The sequence below is a fragment of the Cupressus sempervirens genome, chromosome 8 (genome assembly GCF_028749045.1).
Source record: "Cupressus sempervirens isolate cs-2001-9-10 chromosome 8, ASM2874904v1, whole genome shotgun sequence".
Lineage (NCBI taxonomy): Eukaryota > Viridiplantae > Streptophyta > Pinopsida > Cupressales > Cupressaceae > Cupressus > Cupressus sempervirens.
In genome coordinates this window covers 810212728-810233631 of record NC_143125.1, presented here as the reverse complement: position 1 = coordinate 810233631, position 20904 = coordinate 810212728, and the positions used below count along the sequence as shown (strand labels likewise).

Below are 20904 nucleotides of genomic sequence, written 5' to 3'. Positions count from 1 at the left end.
GAAACATACGATATACTGTTGTATGTTTTGCCACAATAGGTACTATGTGGTCTTGAACAGCATCCACAATTATCTTCATAGCTTTTTCATTTTTCTCGATCCATTCTAATTTCTCAGGATCATCTTTAGGTTCCTCTTTGTCCTCTCTCACAAATGAGTCCAATTTGTTTTCTTTTAACATCATTATATGAAGGTTCGAGGATTCAAAGTTATCAGCACTTCCAAGGTGATGTTCGATTCTTAGTATGTTTGTCATCTTTGTAGAGAGAGTGGACTGTTATTTAAAGTGAAATCTGATCCTTATAAACTATAGTGCGATCTTTCCTTAGCCTTGCTCTGATACCATGTAAAGTTTACTTACAGAGTTCTCTTACAGTACTGAAGTATGTATGTTTTCTTATTTTAGGTACATTCACTGCAAATGAAGGATCCGATGTGCTGCACTATATATATATATATATATATATATATATATATATATATATATATATATATATATATATATAAATATATATATTCAGTGTAAATATGATATAATAGTTCCTTCAAGTTCAATGTCTATACTGCCTCCGATCTGCCCGCATTAATCAATTTCTGTGCAAACAATATTGGGCGGCATACAATGTTTATACAAGGGTGATTGGGTATATGGGTGAATAGGCATGTCTCTTTTGTCTCCAAAAGGAGACATGACCATTCACTGATACACTCAATTGGTGGTATGGTCACACCCGATTGATTAGTCATAACAAAACTAATGAATTCAAGACTTAACTAAGCCCATTGCAGTCGATCATGATCAGTATAAATACAATCATTACAGAGATCATTTCTCAGATATAACACAATCATTATATGCAGTCGGTTCTGAGTGCTGCGATCACCATAAATAATGCAGATTATATTCATGCATATATACATATCAATATTCAAAACATATCGACATGTATATATACATGATTATATTCTCATATGATCAGCGCAATTTTCTGAAGCGAAGCTACATGTCTCAACACTGAAGTTATATACATATTTATATGGTGGTCAATGAAGAATAAATCTGTCACAGAATACAGAAATTAAGATATGTATACAGATTTATTAATCTGATATATAAATTTAAAGAATGAAATCAAAGAAAAGTAAGTACATATAACATTATGATTGGGGCAGATATAAAAGAAATTGGTGAAGCATACATCAGCGATATTATAAACAAATACAGTTTTTCAAGATAGCGTACTTGCAAAATTATAGAGTATTTATTAGTTGCGCATATGCGATTGAATGTCAGAAAATAAAAAGAATAAATCATACGCAGTAGAGTCTCCAACAACGATGGACCATATATGGTAGTGACAGTTTGGGGATATAAATATTCTTTACAAAGAACGAAACATGATTAGAGGGCAGTATTAAATTATTTAGTGAGCAACAAAGAAATGATATTTATGGAGATTTACGACAGTCTTGTTGATAAATAATAACTCACGATGAGTCCGCAGAAACAATAGAACGTTTGTGAAGTTTGAACAAAGACATGATAGACCCGATAGTATGCAAGAATGGAAGGCAGTGATAAGTTCAAAGGGATGAAGAAGAGAAGAGATATAGGTATTGTTGGTTCAGTCAAGCAAATAAATTACTAAGACATCTCTTCGATGTGTATTCACTGGATACAGTAGACTATGAACTGCCGACAATGATCCTACAATGTCAAAGACATCCAGCGATATATCTGAGGGAACACATATATGCCGTTGGTTCTGAGAAATAACAGAACCATTCGAAGATTTGTATGCAGTGATAATATATACAGGGACAACATTGAGAGAATCTCCACATCAGAAATAAAGCAACTCAATTATGGAAGTGACAGAGACGTAATAGAAGTGTCATCAGAAAAGCTATCGCACAGGAGAGAACACAGCGTATAAGTTTTGGCAATGATACAAATGAATAAGACATTGAAAAGACTGAATTTATTCACGAGAGCCAAACAAAGTGCACATCCACAAAACAAGTGAATAGCATATGTGGAATATAAAGCATATGGCATCAAAATTTTGTAAGGAGCAGTGTCATTCTGAAAATCGTATGTGGGTAAACAATCTTAGTCGCATATCATAAAAACGGCGAAGTTGGACTGAAGAAAAAGTGTCACCCAGGCATAAAATGAAGCCACGCAAGACAAAGGAACTTAATAGAATTGGTTTGTTAAGGGTCAGCGGCTAAGCTATCAAAGCAATCATAATATAATTTAATAAAAACGGAAACTTCAATAAAAGAAAATTTATAATAAGTCACCGCAGATTACAAAGTACGAGTAAGTAATAATAAACAAAGATTATTATCATTATAAGTTGGAAGGATGGGTCATTTCAAAAGGGTATCAATCTTGTATATAAAGATTTTGGAAATAAAATTATTAGGAGAGAGAAATGTGCAGATGTAATAAAGAAGAATATTTATGAAGAGTGGAAGAAAGGATAGTGTGTGTGGACCAAATCAATGGAGTAAAAAAGATAGAAGAATATATTCAGATTTATTAAATCTGATACATACATTTTAAACAAATGTTTGTATGATAAAAGAAAAGATTAAATAAGATGGATTACTGCTCTATAGAAGATATTTAATAAGAATATTTATTATTTTCAGATGTGAGTGCATATCCAAAGCAGATATATACCGGTTTGTAAGAAAAAAAGTCGTGCTAAAAAGGGTGTCCATCATTAGTTGAATTAGCAACATTGCCAAGGTGGAAAAAGTTTGTGTGTAGTAAGTCGGTGCTCACAAAGAAGACAGTAGTGGGGGTTGGTGCTTCTAGTAGGTCGGAGCCAACAAACTAATTTGTAAAAGGACTAGTTTATATGTAAAGCAATTATTTGCTGTGGTATTTCCTGCATTGGGTTTCTACGTAAATCTTGTGTCCTTGTGTTGATGTGCATAACTGTTTATTTCAGTATTTTAAGTTACTGTTTGGATTTAAGTTTTAAATTGGCAAAATTGTTATTATACCGATTCACCCCCCCTCTCAGTATAATTGTATGTTCTTCACTTAGGTACATTAGCTTTGAATGCAGTCTCAACCTTAGGTAGTGCATCACCAAAAGTACTCAATGAAAATGTAGTAAGCTTACCAATCAGCTTATCTCTTTTTACATTTGTCACAGTTCTAATTTCCTCAATGGCTGCAACTTTGTGACAATAGGCAGTGGCTAGTGATCTCAGCAGCTTTGCAACAATCTCATCTTCTTCCACGATACCTCTAGGCTCTAGAACATCTCATTGCAGTCACAATATCATTTACCCTAAATGTGAATGAAGTAATGTTTTCTTCTTCACTCATCTTCAGCCTTGATATATATCTTTCAATCTCCACAACTTGACAACCTTTACCTCTTTGTCTTCTTCATATGTGCAAGGAAGCAAAGGTATGCGAAATTGCTTCCTACATTAATCTTGAGAGGACGATTATGCAAATAACAACTATTACAAAGATTTTAAGATACATACAAGTGCATAAATGAAACAACATTGAACACATAACACATTTATTTATCATGGGGAAACACTTATGGGAGAAAAACCGTACATTGTAAGCCCTGCATAATGTATTATTGAACCAATGAAGATCACAACACACTTGTAATGCAAGTTCTTAAAAGAGTTAGTTTCTCTAAAAATAACATTTCTTGAATAAAATACCTTTTGTGCAACAAGATCCCAAAGCTTGTATCTTTTCACACCATAATTGTATTTGATTTTTGATAAAAAGCTTTTTATCCAATTTTGTTTGCTTGTGGCCCAACCATGTTTCCATTGGCATCTTATCAACAAGCACTGAAGTAGGAGACTTGTTTATCACGTAGCAGGCAGTGGCTACAACTTCAACCCAGAGCTTTTGTTCCAATCCAACACCACTCAGCATACACCTTGTCTTCTCCATTAAGGTCTTGTTCATTCTTTCTGCGACTCCATTCTATTGCAGAGAATATGGAGGTGTCTTCTGTCTCTCAATACTGCAATCTTTACAAAATGCATCAAAATTATTGGAGCAATAGTCACCGCCATTATCTGTTCTTAAACATTTGATCTTCTTTCTAGATTGCAACTCAACCATTGCTTTAAACTCTTCGAAATGATTAAAAATTTCAGATTTACTCAAGAAATTAAACCCACATTCTAATACTGAAATCATCAACGAAAGAAACATAATAAACTAATCTACCAATAGAAGTAACATCAACTAGACCATATCCATTCAAATGGATTAGATCCAAAATACATGGAGACTTATGAGAAGTTGAGTAAAATCGAATGCGGTTTTGTTCACCATAGATACAATGCTCACAAAAATCAAACTCGATTGCAATCATTCAACCATCAAGCAGATTCTTATTTTTCAAGGTCTGTAGACCCTTCTCACCTATATGGCCGAGTCTCTGGTGCCATAACATCATCTTTTCTACAAGCAACTTTGATTCACTAGATAGAGCACCCCTGGCTACCCAAAATCCATGACCATCTACTAAAGAAGAAATCCTCTCCGTTTCCAACAGAGTAGCCTTTCTTGCAATCTTATCAAAAGTACTATTGCACTCAATCGTGCATGCATCAAGTTAGTACAATGTACCCAATTTGCTTCCTCTTGCTATCACCATTGCACCTCTTGTCATTTTTACGTCTGCTTTAGAAAACTATGCATGCACATTTGTTAGTCGCGGGATATGCAAGATACCATCGAATCTTCTAAGTCTACCATAAAAATTTTCACATTAGCACTTGCACAACCAACAATATCAAGAAAAGAGTTATCACCCAAATACACCTTACCACCATTAAACTTTTCATACTTACTAAACCAGTTCCTATTAAGAGTCATGTGGAATGATGAAAGAGTTATCAGCCATGCATTGTCACCTGCATGAGTAGCCAAGATTGCAATAAAGGCTTCTCCATCTTCCTTCTTGGACTTAGAATCAGGATCTTGCTTCTTCTTCTTCTTCCTCTTCTTTTCTTCTTTGCAGTCCTTTTGGAAGTGACCGGGTTTGCTATAGTTCCAACAAATTGTCTCGGGCTTACTAGGGGATTTTTATCTCCCCTTATTCCTAGACTTAGAATGACCATGTTGGTTTTTGTTCTTGCCTCTTTCACTTGATCTTCTTTGAACACTCAAATCCTCTTTGACATGTAGAGAGACCTTCCTTCTCATCTCCTTAGAAAGTAGACAACCAACAAGTGATTTTTTATGACATATCTTACTTAGCTTCTTTCAAAACTTCTTTGAAGTAGATTCTTAATGGACATTTATTAGAGTTGAGTTTGCAAGACACAATCTTATCAGACCTTTAGCTTTTCTATCTATTACATCATATTGGTAGAGCTAAAGTTGGATTCGTAGGCCTTAGGACATTTTCATCCGCTGCTTCCCATAGATCTTGATCAATTAGTAGATCTTCCATCTTCAACTTCTACATTTCAAAGTTTGTACCAAAAAATTACTCTACATCAATCCTCCCCACATGCTTGCTATCTTTACTATCTTGCAATATAGAAAATGAAATACTCTGCACAAGCTCCCACTTAAACCTTGATTAGCTAAAAAAACCCTGTACCCAACAAATGGAACCAAAATTGGCTAGGCTGTAATATGACTTAAAGGAAGCAAAGGTTTGCAGAATTGCTTCCTATGCTAATCTTGAGAGGACGATTATGCAAATAACAACTTAACTATTACAAAGATTTTAAGATATAAACAAGTGCATAAAATGAAACAACAATGAACGCATAACACAATGATTCATCATGGGGAAATGCTTATAGGAGAAAAACCCCACATTGTAAGCTCTACATAATGCATTATCAAATCAATAAAAACTCCAACACACTTGCAATGCAATTTCTTACAAGAGTATCACCTCCACTCAATCCGGGAGGAACTTCACAAATGCCCTTCTAGCACCTGATCTTGCAAACAAAACTCAATGCTCAAACTCCTCCCCAAGCCCTATTTTAATAGTCTTCTCTCAACCTAGAAACCGCTTGTGGTTTACCATTTTACAATATCATGTGCAAAACCTCTTTGATACGTGTATTATCCAAAATAGGCATGAACCAGGTTAAAAATAGTGTCTCACGTCCAAAATCTTATTCCCTATTTTTTACCTTCATAGTTGTCATGACAAGTGTCATATAACATCTAAAAATGGTCCTCCTATATTATACTATGGACAGGGCATATTTTGATAACTCATTTTACCTTTCCCAAGGCACCATGTAGAAAACTTCCCAACTACTTTTGGAACTGTCTAGAAAATATTGCAAGGTTGGGACACATGTTTTCTCAACAATTTCATTGGTTGTCTCCAATTCCATTACATTGGTCATCTCTTCATTTGTAAAAGCACTCAACAAACCTTCCTTGGTCCTAATATTTGCTTTAGCATCAACGATCTCTTGAGTAGTAGGGTTTGGGGGAACATTGTATATAAACTGGTAATCCTCCAACAATCTCCATCGATACATATGAGATGGACTATAATGCGGCTCTTCCATAGAGCGTAGCGAGTTCCATCAAACCTTGGATTGTTCTTGTAAGGTTCCTTCTTCAGATCTCCCTCAAGCTGTTGGACTTCCTTCAAGGGATTAGGCTATGATACTAATTGTTGGAAATGAGGCAACAAGCAACTGAGAGAGGGGTGAGAGTGGGTGTGGTGGTGAATCAGTTGCACCTAAAACCCTTATTACTAATTTGCATCAAAATTCTTATGTTTTCTAAATAAAGACATCTAAAAATAGACTAGATAAAGATAACTAAAAATAAAGCCTAAATGACCATTAACTAAGGTTCCAGAACAACCAACTAAATATAGCAAGAACTTAGGATACTAAACATAATCTAATATGTTTACCCTTTCAACTTGTGCAACATGCCTACAATTTGATCTCCAATAGGTGGTCGACTTGAACGTGTAACTCCAAACACGATGATTTTTGGACCATTATTAAAACATCAATAGAACCGTTGTCCAAATAAAACACTTGTCATTCATATTTTTGGTGCTCAAATTGTTCCTTTGACTATTCAGTTTATCGAGATGAGGAATAGACCTGACAACCCATACAAGGTTAGGAGTAATTCCATAAATGACTTTGTGCTACTTGGAATTCTCAAAAACCTTTTTAGATATTTAGGTGACAGAACAAAATGAAATATTTTAAAGTGAACCTTCGTGGTTCCTTTAGTGGCTTGAGAGTGCTATAAATTTCCCTTTTTGGTCTGTTCCAACTTTTTTGGGAAGTTCCATGGTTCTTGAGAATGCCAGCTTTATCAAGCAGTTTTGAGTGGGAGTGAGCTTAGGTGATCAAGATGAGTCCAATGGTACTTTCCAAATGCAATTTCAATACTTCGAGAGATCCTATTTCTCGGAGAGGTTCCTATTTTTGGAAAGAACCAATTTTCATAAGGTTTGGTTTCACTAGAATTTAAGGTTATTTTGGTGTGGTCAAAATCCATATTTGGATCATTTTAGTATTTTCCAACTTGATGGCTTTGTGGAAATATAACTATTTTTAATGATGAAGTGAGTCATACAGTTCAAAAGTAAATTAAAACTATGATATTTCTCTAGAAAGCTATAAAAAACTATAAAATGTAACTTTAGACAGATCCCGAGGGGTAATAAAAGGAGGTTGAAAGAAGTCATTTCCTTATTCTTGATATTCTAAATATTTGATAGTTTCTTGAAACCCTAGTTGTGGAGGTTGAGTAGGTTTGTTCAATAGTTGTTGTAGGATGAAAACCATAAGGTAGAGATAGGATTTGGGAATGAAAGATCTTCCTTACCCAATATTGCGTGATTCATATAGAGTCATTTTGTGCTGAAAGTTGTGGAATTAGAGATTGGACATAAGTGATTTATCTTTGTTGTATTTAGGAGTACTATCAACAACAAATTTGTTGAAGTTTTGCAAGCAAATAACAATTTCTTAAGGAAAGATAAAATTCTTTTAATGTTGGCCATTTTATATTAACTTTTATGAAATTAGAGGGAGGTTCAATTGCTTGTTTAGAGTGTGTACTTCTCTCTCTTCTTTCTTTAGGTACATGGATCAGCAATATTTGACACTGTATCTTCAGGATGCTTTGCAGCTTCGAGATCACATCTTGCAGCCTCAGTCCCCTTCGGCGCCGTTTATCGATCTTCTCATCACCTCATTCTTCGCTCCTAGGGCTTTGGCCAAGGGAACGAAGAGACCCCTTTGCCAAACTTTGACTCACACTAGATCCGTGAGACCTTGTAGGGGTTATAGTCGACAACATTACTCGACTCCGCACAGTTCATCGAGGTGACTTGGGGCTTGCCCTTGTCCTGAGCAGTGCCCCTTTATTCTTTGACTACTCGCCCGTGAGGAGTTGTTAGGTGGTTTGTCACTCTTGGTTCTTGGTCTTTTGCTTTCTTGTTTTGTCTTGCTCTTCTGCAGACACTGTTTGGTGTTTTTGTTGCTGGCGGTTTCCTCCCTGTATGTTTTTCAGTCCCTTAGACCTTCATGGTCTTTTGTTGGAAAATATATTTATCTTATCTTATCATATCTATCTTATTCTAGGAGGTTTCCATTTTCTTGGAATACTTACGCAATAAAATGCTACTCACCCTAGGGTATGCTGATGTCATGAAATAAAAGAGTTATGTTGTCTACTTTTTAAATTGAAGCGAATACTAGATGTCCATGTTTTGGAGTAATCATTGGCCATCATTTTTGAAGAGATTATAGTCAGGTGTTGAGGAGATGTAGGAAACAATTAAACAAGGATTTCTTATATTGCTTGGGGACATCGAATCCAAATTCAGCTAGCTGCAACTCTTGTCTTTCATGCAAGAAGAATGTATCAGTTAATAGAAGTTTATTGTAGCACATTTTAACACATCCCTACCTCTCAATCTTTTATCCACAACTTGTCCGCTCAGACATTTCGGGAATGGGAAAACACTGGGTCCGTCTTCTTGCCATCCCCTCCAAATAGAAAAAAATATGGAAATGTCCTTGAACACGTCCACATAATCGAGGATGAGAAAAAACACAGCAAATGCCTAGCCATCGCCAATGTAGTTGGGGACATCTCATATGTCCCTTGTCTATCCCAGGGATGGCCAAGCATCCCTTGCAAAGAAACATTTTCTCGATATATGCTAAAACAAAAAATATTTGTGATATCAAAAAGTCTACTAATTTATTATGACAACATTAGAACAACATCAATAAACATATCATTGCATGATGCAAGGGAGAGAATACCCAAGGCGGAAACCCCAAGTTACCCTTGGTAAGAGTTACACACAAAAGCTGTTTTGAATAAATCAAGGAACAAGAGGCCATATAGAGCATTCAATAGGTGTGATTATTTCACTTCACATACAAAGAAGACAACATGCTCGGTTGTGAGACCTTTCGGGTTGTGGTCATATACAATGAGAATTGTAAAATCAGAGTCCAAGCTCGCATCTTCTATGTTCTTTTCCTCTAAGATGATCCACTCCTACATCTAACCAAGCTTCTTAGATAGCCAGCTAAGCCACAAGTTGACTAGTTAGGTGGTGAAGGGTGATCCCCGTAATGCCATAAACCATGTTTACCGTACAGGTAAAGTAAATGAACGCATACAGAAAATAACAGCAGAATAGTAGCATAGTATCCGCAATAGTAAGTGAATGATGATTTACAATGATCCCAGACGGGATATAAATACTACTGCCGAACCTTCCCGAAGGGGTCTGTCGGCCACAATTGTTCTATCCGTTACAAACTATTTACCGTTGGACCGTCGGCTATAGAAACACCGCCGGACCGTCGGCTACAGGAACACCGCTGGACCGTCGGCTACAGGGACACCACCGGACCGTCGGCTACAGAAACACCGCCGGACCGTCGGCTACAGGAACACCGCCGGACTGTCGGCTACAGGAACACCGCCGGACTGTCGACTACAGAATGCAAAATACTGCCGGAACCATCCAGTCGGCTAACAAACCATAATAGAAAACAAAGAAACAACAACAAATGCGAGAACAAAATATGGACTTCTTATTTGCGCCACAAATGTGGAATTACAGAATTCACAAATACAATATGCTAACCCGCATCGGCACCTTCATTACGGTATTCTGTAAGACAAACTGCCAACTATCACCTAGAGCTGTCTTAGACAATGTTCGGGGCTTTCTTAAATAGGCAATTTTATGCCACCGGGGAAGGTTCTAGATGCTTAAACTTAATATCTAGGGCCGATAGACCCTAATAATACATATAGAGTTGGCTAAATACATTTTTGACATTATTTTAGAAATTTTGGTAGCCCAACTTTGAAAGACCATAACTCACGAACCGTTGCTCCGATTGAGTCACTAGTCTTCTTGCAAGGAATAAAATGTGCCATCTTGGAAAACCTGTCAACCACCACAAAAATAGAATCATGCCCATGCTGAGTCCTTGGTAATCCAAGAACAAAATCCATGCTGACATCCTCCCACGGCTTCTCTGGTACAAGTAATGGTTGATACAACCCTGTATTTTTCTTTACTCCTTTTACCATCTGACATACTCTACAACTCTGTACAAACTTCTTCACATCTTGTTACAACTATGGCCAGTAATAATTCTTAGCAACCAAAGAAATGGTCTTATCTCTGCCAAAATGTCTAGCCAATCCTGCACTATGCTTCTTGATAAGATTCTCTCTCCTTAAACTTCTAGGAATGCACAGTTGGCTTCCTTTGAACAACATACTATCCTGGATCATGAAATCCAACCACTTTGTCTTGTCAAGTGTAACAGGTTCTCTACAAGCCTTCCACGCTTCACCAAAATTAGGATCATTTGGATACAAGGTATTGAGTTCCTTGAACCCAACCACCTCTATCTGCATTTCTGTTAGCAAAAGTTGTCTTCTACTAAGAGCATCTGCAACTCTGTTAGACTTTCCACTCCTGTGTTTTAAAACAAATGTATAACTTTGCAAAAACTCCACTCACTTCAAATGCCTTTAGTTCAATTTTCCTTGACTATTCAAATATTGCAAAGCTTGATGATTAGTATACAAAACAAACTCCTTAGGAAGAAGATAGTGTCTCCACTTCTTCAATGCTTGAACTATAGCATAAAATTCCTGATCATAAATAGAATATTTTCTTTTTGCATCATTCAACTTCTCACTAAAATAAGCAACAGGTATACCTTCTTGGCTCATAACAGCTCCTATTGTAGTACCACTAGCATCACAGTCTACTTGAAACACCTTGTTAAAATCAGGAAGTGCTAAAACAGGTTGCTCAGTAACTTTTTGTTTCAACAGATTAAAACTCTTATCTACTCCTACAGTCCACTTAAATTCTTTCCTATCCCCTCTCATTGTTTCAGTCAAGGGTCCACAAATACTACTAAAACCTCTTATGAACTTTCTATAAAAGCTAGTAGTTCATGAAAAGATCTTACCTCTGTTGGACTCCTTGGAGTAGGCCATTTAAGGATAGCCTTCACTTTCTCTTGGTCCATTTTCAGACCTTCTGCAGAGACTACAAATCCTAGGTACACCAACTCCTTTACAAAACTACACTTTTTTAGGTTTATCAGCAACTTTTCTTCCCTCAACTTATCAAACACCAGATTGTCAGTACTTCCACCATCAATGATCACATCACAACACTTATCTTCACATTGACACCTTGTGCGAAACAAGCTCCTTTGATCAGGTTCATTCTCACCAATCAGCAGGACTCTTCTGTTAACTAGGACTTCTCCTCTTTCAGCATCTTTAGAATGTGATGATTTGACATCTTCATCAACATGTGCAACTCTGGCCTGGCCTTCTATTCTTTGATTTGTCCTTCCTTGGCGCTGGGAACATTCAAATGCTCTGTGCCCTTCTTCTCTGTAGTGAAAACATTTTCCACGGAAGCCTCCTCTTCCAGATCTTTGTCCTCTGCCTCTTCCTCTTTGATCTTTATTGTTCTGATCATGGGAACCATTGGAATTGTTTTCCCTCTGGTTCTGACTGCTACTCCCAGCCTCATCCTTGTTCTTCTAATCATCATTACGGCCATCATAAGATTGTCCACCAGATCTTTCACTGCGACCTTTTCCACTATTCTTGTTGTCAAATTTCTTGCTCAGTTTCTCCTCAACTCTTAGGGCAAACTGGTATGCCTCCTCAATATTGTTCATTCGAACCAAACTTAGCGCATCTTGAATTCTTGGCCTTAACCCATTAAGATAATGGGCCACTTTCTCCTTATCAGCTTCTGCATGGCCGGTTCTAATGAGAACTCGGTAGAACTCTTTAGTATACTCCTGAACAGATTTTCCTGCTTGCTTCAACCCTTGCATCTTCTTCAACAAATCAAGCTTATAATCCACGAGAATGAATTGTCGTTTCAGTTTAGCTATCATCCGTTCCCATCTGGTGATTTTGTCCTTCCGTTTCTATTTCGCTCCAACTGAACCTCCTGCCACCAAATCTTTGCATGTCCCTTCAGTTTTTCCTTCACAAACTTGACCTTATCAGGGTCCTCAATATCTTCATACTCAAAGTACTCCTCCAGTTTATTGATCCAATTGATCAACTCCTCTGGGTTAAATTTTCCCGAAAATGTGGGAACTTCAAACTTAGGTCTTTTTCCAATCTTGGAGATGGCCCTAAAAGCCTCTCGTCCTCTGGGTTTAGAACTGCTTCTGCTCCGACATTGTCTTCTACTTCATCCTCATCCTCGCTTTCATCTCTTACGGGAAGATTTATTCCTCTACACATTTGTTCTTCCAATGCTTGCATTTGTCTTTGGAGGGCTCTAAAACCCTTAGGTGTAACACTTACAACTCTTCCGCCACGCTCTCTTCGTGGAGGCATTTTTGCGCTTCCATTGAAACCCTAGTGCAAATTGCCTCTCAATCAGCGATCTGTCTACGCGCTCAGTCTAAACCACGGTCCTTGTGCGAACTGCCTCATAGTCGGCGATCTGTCCATACACTTAAGAACTCTAGCTCTGATACCACTTGATGAAGGGTGCTCCCCTTAATGCCATAAACCATAACAAAAAAACAAAGAAACAACAGCAAATGCAAGAACAAAATATGGACTTCTTATTTGTGCTGCAAATGTGGAATTACAGAATTCACAAGTATAATATGCTAACCCACATGGACGCCTTCATTACAGTAATCTGCAAGATAAGCTGCCAACTATCACCTAGAGTTGTCCAAGACAATGTTCAGGGCTTTCTTAAATAGGTAATTTATGCCACCCAAGAAAATTCTAAATATTCAAACTTAATACCTAGGGCCGATAGACCCTAACAATACATATAGAGTCGGCTAAATACATTTTTGACAAATTATTTTAGAAATTTCAGTAGCCCAATTTCGAAAGACCATAACTCACAAATCATTGCTTCGATTGGCTATTATAACCACTTTTTGGAAATGCCAACTCCTGATCTACAGTCATTGAAACAATGCAAGTGCCCTTCCATCGAGTTTTCGGACCTCATCCAGGCACTTTAAGGACTCCAATGATGAGCTTGAAGATTTTTCTACAAATTTTCCCACCGAAAATCCACAATAACTTCTCCAATACTTAAGCTGTAGCAATGTGATTTTTATGGAAGCCTTATAACTTTAAAATGAACCTTCATCTAGAAAATGAGAACATTTCAAGTTCGTATGAGAGACTTACTAAAAATAACAAGTTCCCATAAATAATAACCACTCTGTCTACTAGTCCTTATTAAAATAGAAAAAGACTGAAAAGAAAATATTTTTGGGTGATGCAAGATTGGTCTTACACCCAGGATGCTCTTGCATCATTAGGTATTTAATTACATTATAGGTCCAATCTTGGAAGAGCAAACCAAAACCCAAGCAAAGGACAACATAAGATCATGCACTCTTAGGAATAGGTCCAAACACAAATTAGGAGTCGACTCCCAGTTGCGCAAGACACCACGTCAGCATAGGAAACTGCGTCAATAAAAACAATATGCCTTGCTGGATGAAAACTACAGGAAACAAAGACCACAAAGAACGAAACAAAACTCGAAGACTATGAAACATCAGGACATGCACACTTAGGACAAGGATCTAGGATAGGTCCTTGACAACATATTAGTTGCCTGCAACCTGAAACCAAAAATAGCAACGGCTACTTCGCAAACAACAGACTAGTACAGAAAAACAAGATTTTTTTTTTTGTTTGATGCAAGATTGCTCAAAGACCCAAGATGCTCTTGCACCATGAAAGGAGTGTAACCGCAATTAAATTAATCATGTCAGTAGTGACACTGACAACTATAGTGTAGTAGCAATAGATATATCATGATTCAGATTTGTAGTTAATGATATATAATAATTTTATTTAACAATATCACTAATAATTTGGAATTCTGATTTTATTGTTCAAAAGAATTTCAAACATTTGTATTTGTGTTCCAGTGCAACAATCTCCTTTTATATTGTGAATGAAATATGGATAGACATGTCAAGGGACATGTCTATTCTTTAATATTTAATTAATATAGTACTTTATTATTTAACTACACAACCTCACACACACATATATATCACTCTTGTATATAACTTCAGTGTAGTCTTATAAGTTTATCCAACTGAAGCTACCAAATATTAACACTCGCTCTTAGCTAGAATACAAGATAGATACTACACCATTGATAATATTAGGAATGACAAATTACCATTTTGATATCATGAGTATTGGCCTCCAGAATATAATATTCATCAAATACTTTGAATGATGGCTTGCAAAATATCAACAGATATTCACCATTTCAAAATCACATGAGTATTGGCCTCCAGAATGTCAACATATGATATTCACCAAGTACTCTGAGTAATGGCCTGTAGAATTCAACATATGATATTCACCATGTACTCAATAAGATTTGATATCACATTTGATATCATGAGTATTGGCCTCCAGAAGATCAACATATGATATTCACCAAATACTCTTTGAGTAATGGCATCAAGAATGTCGAGATGGAAGATATTCACCAAGTATTGTGAGTAATGGCCTCATGAACATCAAGTCATATGATATTCATCGAGTACTCTATGTAATGGCCTCCAGGATATCAATTTGCATAACATTCACCATGTACTCAAAAATGTTTATAAGATATGTGCACACACATTCTCATAATGCGTACCATATAAACATCCACCATGCAAAGTATTATCTATCATGATTTGCATAGACATCGTAAGATATCCATCATAATAGAAAATTAAGTTGTTGTAAGATCTTCACCTTTCAATAACTTTTGCAAATACAAATGATCATCATTTGGAAGTCGTCACTTCCTCATGATGGGGGCAGGCCCATTAAATCATGCAGTCACACATGGAATTTCGAACTCCCTCTGAATATCAATTATATGAGCTCCTCATTCAAAGTTGCCTTTGAAGAAGTGTCAAACTCCCTCTGAATCTGATATTATTCTCCCTCTTCCTACAAGAACATTGTCGGAGGAAAAGATCAAGACAAATAGCTCTTATAGTACGTATAAAAATACAAGAGAGAGACTACAATGAGTAGATAAATGAAATACTTAATAAATACTTATCCATACAAGTTGCTCCATGAAGGTCCATATGCATCTATACAAATATCCATCACATTGCAGTTCTAACCAGGAGCATTCATTTGCCTCCCAGCCCACAAGAATGGCTGTGCCTCCAATCCGTCCATCTCACTAGTAATTGAATATTTTTCTCTCTATACAAATTGACGTTTTGTTTAAATTTATTAATTTAATAATTCTTTATGTATGTTGTCTGATTTTATTATCTTATTCAGAAAATATTTCTATTGGGTCATGCTATTGCAGTGAGAGGCATTTTGACATCTCATGTTTAAATTTAACAGTTCTTTATATATTTTTCTTGTCTGATTTTATCAGCTTAGTCATGAAAGATTTCTATTGGACTACCTTTTGCAGTGAGAGGTATTTTAACATGTCATGTTATTGTTACACCAATTGCTAGTACATTACCACATCTATTACTTGAATAATTTTTTAGCTATATGAAGCTGGACTCCACGGTTTTTTAAATATATTTTATAAGCTTATATTGGAAGACAGACATACTATAGATGAATTCTACATTCAGTAATCTCTATTAAATCCTATCCCTTCTTTGCAGTGATAAAACTTGGGTAGATCTATCTGTTTATGACCTTTAGAACAATCTTCATATTTTATTGACACGGGTGTGAATATTTGGCCTTTGGAATATGTTTGGATACATATCTATGTCTACAAAACATCTATTTTCTTCCTCAACCTGTCTTCCATGTTCTATCTCTTTTTAGCAGTTTTCATATGTCACCATTCACTGATAAGTGTGTGTCTGCTTGCATTCAGTAGAATTTTTTTGCAGAATACTATCAGCAATTGCTATTTTGTTAAATTGTAACAGTTTTCTTTTTATGTTTTTTTCACTTCTCTGGTGAAATATTGCAGAGTAATCTTCTTATATGATTGTTCTATACAGGAAATTCTAGAGTTGCTTGCTGTGTGGAAATGTTACTTGGACTTAGCATTGAGCATATATGTTCATGCTCCTTCAAGCAATGGTCAGATCTTTTTCGCTGGTGAAAACCCACCTCTGAGTTATCATGATACTCGTGTTAGACGCATACCATTCACCACACGCAGACCAACACTGAAAGAAGCAAACAGGATCTACAGTCAATTGACATGCATACACTTCCCTGAAAGAGCAGAGAACCAAGTTCCCAAACAACCAGAAGAACCAGCTACAAGCTCAGATAGAGAGAAAGAGAATAACAAAGTGGTAACTGAAATCAAAATGAAAAACAAGAAGAAAATACAAAAGGAAATAATTCCTGGAGTTTCTTCTGAGTTGGAACATTTTGATGGTTTATGCATTTCTGATGTTAGTAATGTCAGCAACACAACAATAGTAAACCAATCAACCCCGCTCCACGAAGCAGCAAAATCTGGTAACACATCACACGTTCTTGAGCTGCTGGAGCAAGGCAATGACCCTTGCATTAAAGATGAGAGAGGTCGGACACCATATGTATTGGCAGCAGACAAGGATACAAGAAATGTATTTCGGCGTTTCATGGCTGCATATCCTGATAAGTGGGATTGGCATGTGGCCAATGTGCCAAGTCCACTGGCAGCAGAAACTGAAGCTGCCCAAGCGGCAAAGCAGGTAATGTGAATTTTGCAGATCAATTTAAATGAATTCTAAGATGCTGGAGTTTTGTTTAATGTGAAATGCATTGGCTTCAAAAATTGTCTAGTGGACCTCTGAAAAACCATAACTACATTTTTCAAGGCAACACGGAAACATGCTTCTTGTGTTCATAGATGATTGGTTTCTTTTTCGAGCATTCTTTATAACTAATCATTTCAATGCAACTTCACTTTTTATTCTTCCCATAAGTTCAGTGGTCTCTGATCCTACTTTGAAATTTCTGCTTAACTCCAGTGATCATATGATGGCTTTATTTTGTTGACCTCTTTGTGGTGGAAATGAAAAGATTCTATTTTCTTTTTCAGTAAAAATAAACTTATGAAGAGTAAAGGGAAAAAGATCCTAGGTGAAGATCACTTGGAAAAGATGGGTTTTTTTAAACAGAACAGCCATATAGATGGAAAGGAGCATAGAGGATCCAGAGATTATAATCTTGTTGATACAGACTAGAGTTACCCAAAACTAGATATATTAACCAATGATACATATGTATAAGACAGAAACATATAAGATGTGTCACTAGAGGTTATTAGTGAGGGTTACCTTCAGGGGTTTGGCCCGTTGAGAGGTCAGATATGTTGACTAGTGTGGAGTTTGGTCCGGAATCCTACTTCAGCATCTCAGGTTTACACTGCTGTACTTCCCTGTGTTTGCTCACCTAGGAATGCATTCCAGGGGTTAGTTTGGTCCTTGAACTCAGATTAAAATTCTTTGAGTTGAAGACTGAAGTCTCTCTTGGGGATAGTGCACTGCTGAATTCGTTATGCACCCACTGTACATGTGGCTGCAGTTATATGAAGATTGCTTTGGTAACAATGATATTATTGCAAAGTCTTCTTCCTGTTTTTTTTGAGCCAGTCAACTACTGTTTTAAATTTTTCTTCATGCCTTAATATTGCTGAGCAATAGGTTGATACACTTCCGCTGGTGGTTAAACTGTATGCCTTTGGCTTTGATGATTTTGGCGACGCCTCAAGTTTCTGTTTTTAAGTTTTATTGATTCTATATTCATTTACCATTCATAAAACCTTATTGAGTCATGCTATGTTGAAATTCTCCAAGTTTCTGCATTCCTATAGGTCTTTTACTAATCATTATTGGAAAATAGATTACACCATCTTGTACTAATCTGTTGTGGATTGTCTTTTAATATTCTCGATATTCTCACTGGTTGTTTATGTTTGATCTGATTTTCTAGATAGAATCCTCTCTAACCTGTTACGTTTATAGGCTGAGAAAGATGCCAAGAGGAAAGCTAAAGCAAAGGAGATGAAGAAATTGCGTAAAGAAAAAGAGAAGGAACAGGTAAATTGGCCTTGCAGTCAAATCTATTTTCATTTCTATTGGCCTTGCAGTCAAATCTATTTTCATTTCTATTGGCCTTTTATCCCATTAAGGACTGAATGGGAATGTTCAGATTGCCCTGCCTTTTGAACTTCTGAAGCAGAGAGGGCTCATTATTGTCTCCAACATTAATGAACGCATTTTTTCGTAATCTAGATTTGACACTTAGTACTGAATAAAACAAGCTAGGAGAGAATTGAACTTTATAATTAGTCCAACTTTATTTTATAGTGAAATATTACTCTTATGATATATTATTTTTCTCTTTTCTCAGTTAAGGGTGACGTTTCTTCTGCAGGCAAAATCACTGAATGAACAAGCAGCTTCTGCAATTGTGCATTATGGACAGGATGGTGTGTCCTACCTTCTTCAGAAAGGAAAGACATTGCCTAACATGAATTCACAGGCATTTCAAGAGGTTGCTGTCAAATGTCATCAAATCATCTTGAGACTTAAAATTTGTTAATGACATAAAGGTTGACGGGTTCTAAGAATGTATATTTGTTTTCTACAGGAATTATTGAAGGCACAAGCGATAGAGAGAGAAAAACGAGCTGCAGCTGCTATGAAGAGATTTTCAGTACTTGGCAGCAACTCTGGAAATACTGCTTCTGCTCAACCAAGCAGTGTAGGAATTAGGGATGTGAGTTCTGAGCTTCGGTGCTCATGCTGTACAATCTCACTGGCTGGAAAAGTACCTTTCCATAGATACAACTATAAATATTGTAGCACGTCATGTATGCACGTCCATAGAGAAATGCTGGAGGATGGATAAATGGTGGTGGGATATTTTTGCAGTCGTTCTTAGTGGTTTGGCCAAGTGGATATCCTATGTATGATGCTGAGGGGAAATTGAAATGTCTTTTAATACTTCGAGAATAAAGAAGCATTTGTCACTTACAGTTTTCCAGATTACTCATTATATATGTGTGATATTTGTAAACAATTCACTGATAGGATCTAACAATCTGCACAATGGGAGTTGCTACTTTATTTTTAAACTCATTGAATAATGTTTTTTTAAATTTAAATTAACATTTCCTTTACACATAGCTTAGGTGGATGAAAAGGATGGTCCTAATAAGCCATGTTAAATACCCACATACAAAATGTTTTTTCCCAAAGAGAAAACCTAAAGAAGCAAGAGTGAATAGATTCCTGCCAAGAAGAGACAGATAAGCCTCAGAGGATCATCATCTTTCATGCTACAGATGATATAAGTGGTTAAAACAGAGAGTCTTGTAACGAGGATTGGAGTAGGCCTCCTACAACAAACAATGTATATCCCTTTTGGAAGAAAAAAAACCCATATATATCTGCTGAATTCTCATTACAAAGGTGGAATCAAGAAAAATGACGAATATTACTAGAAATGTTTAAATTTTGCCATTCCTCTTCTGAAATATATCTGGATGTAATCAATAGACTTTAGCTATACTGTATAACTACAGAATTTGTCATCATGAAAATATGTAGACGTGAAGAAGATTGAGCACGAAGGCTTTAATGTATTTTCAAAATGTCCAAAGATGGCGTTGAATCAATTGGAGAGCTATTGTCAAAGAGGATAACAAAGTGTTAATACTCTTTATCGAAGATCTAGTGATGTGAACTACAAAAAAATGTGAGATGGGACTAAGTATTAATCTCAACATGTATGAACTTAGGGATGAGAATTGTCACAAACATTTGACACAACTATTTGTTTCAACCTTATAAAATTCAACTTTTGTATTGTCTTTTGTTTGGTTTTTCATAAACCAAATCAATATTTGTGTGTCAATCTAATTCAATTTGTGTTCTACCAAGTGAATTTGCAAGGTTGTCATGCTGCAGTCTTTGATCTTTGATTAATGCCAAACCTGGAATAAATGTTTAAATATTAACGCCAATGTATGAGAAAATAAATGATAGATTAGGGAAAGATGACACAAGTGATGATAACTTTGCTTGGCTCATTCAAGTAGCATCTCTTTTTGCTTTGATAGAAGGCGTAGAAGACATTGTTAGCTGTGGTTTATGTACCCCTCTTTTTTGTTAGCCGTGGTTTATGCACCTCTTTTTTTTGAAACTTCTCATTTTGTAGGTCCAATGTTGCTTGATTGCTATGTTCTTCAAAGTCCTAACCCACATTGTTGCTTCGTTGCAAGTTTTGTAAAGTCTGCAAGCTATGACCATGCTTTCAATGTTCCTGTGACCTGATGACATTGTCATCCAGTAGTCTGCCTTCATAAATTGATATCTTCTGACTAAAGCTTT

The 20904-nt window shown here is 36.4% G+C and overlaps 1 protein-coding gene across 1 annotated transcript in view; it reads left to right on the top strand.

Moving 5' to 3' along the window:
- LOC149544874 (zinc finger protein-like protein) overlaps positions 1-19646 on the top strand; it is a 143549-nt gene extending 123903 nt beyond the window's left edge. The window contains exons 4-7 of the mRNA XM_089795432.1: positions 16567-17256; positions 18532-18606; positions 18944-19063; positions 19160-19646. Of these exons, the coding sequence (XP_089651558.1) occupies positions 16567-17256; positions 18532-18606; positions 18944-19063; positions 19160-19420 (1146 nt within the window). The 3' untranslated portion in view covers positions 19421-19646. The remainder of the gene's footprint in view (positions 1-16566; positions 17257-18531; positions 18607-18943; positions 19064-19159) is intronic.
- Positions 19647-20904: the final 1258 nt, after the last annotated feature.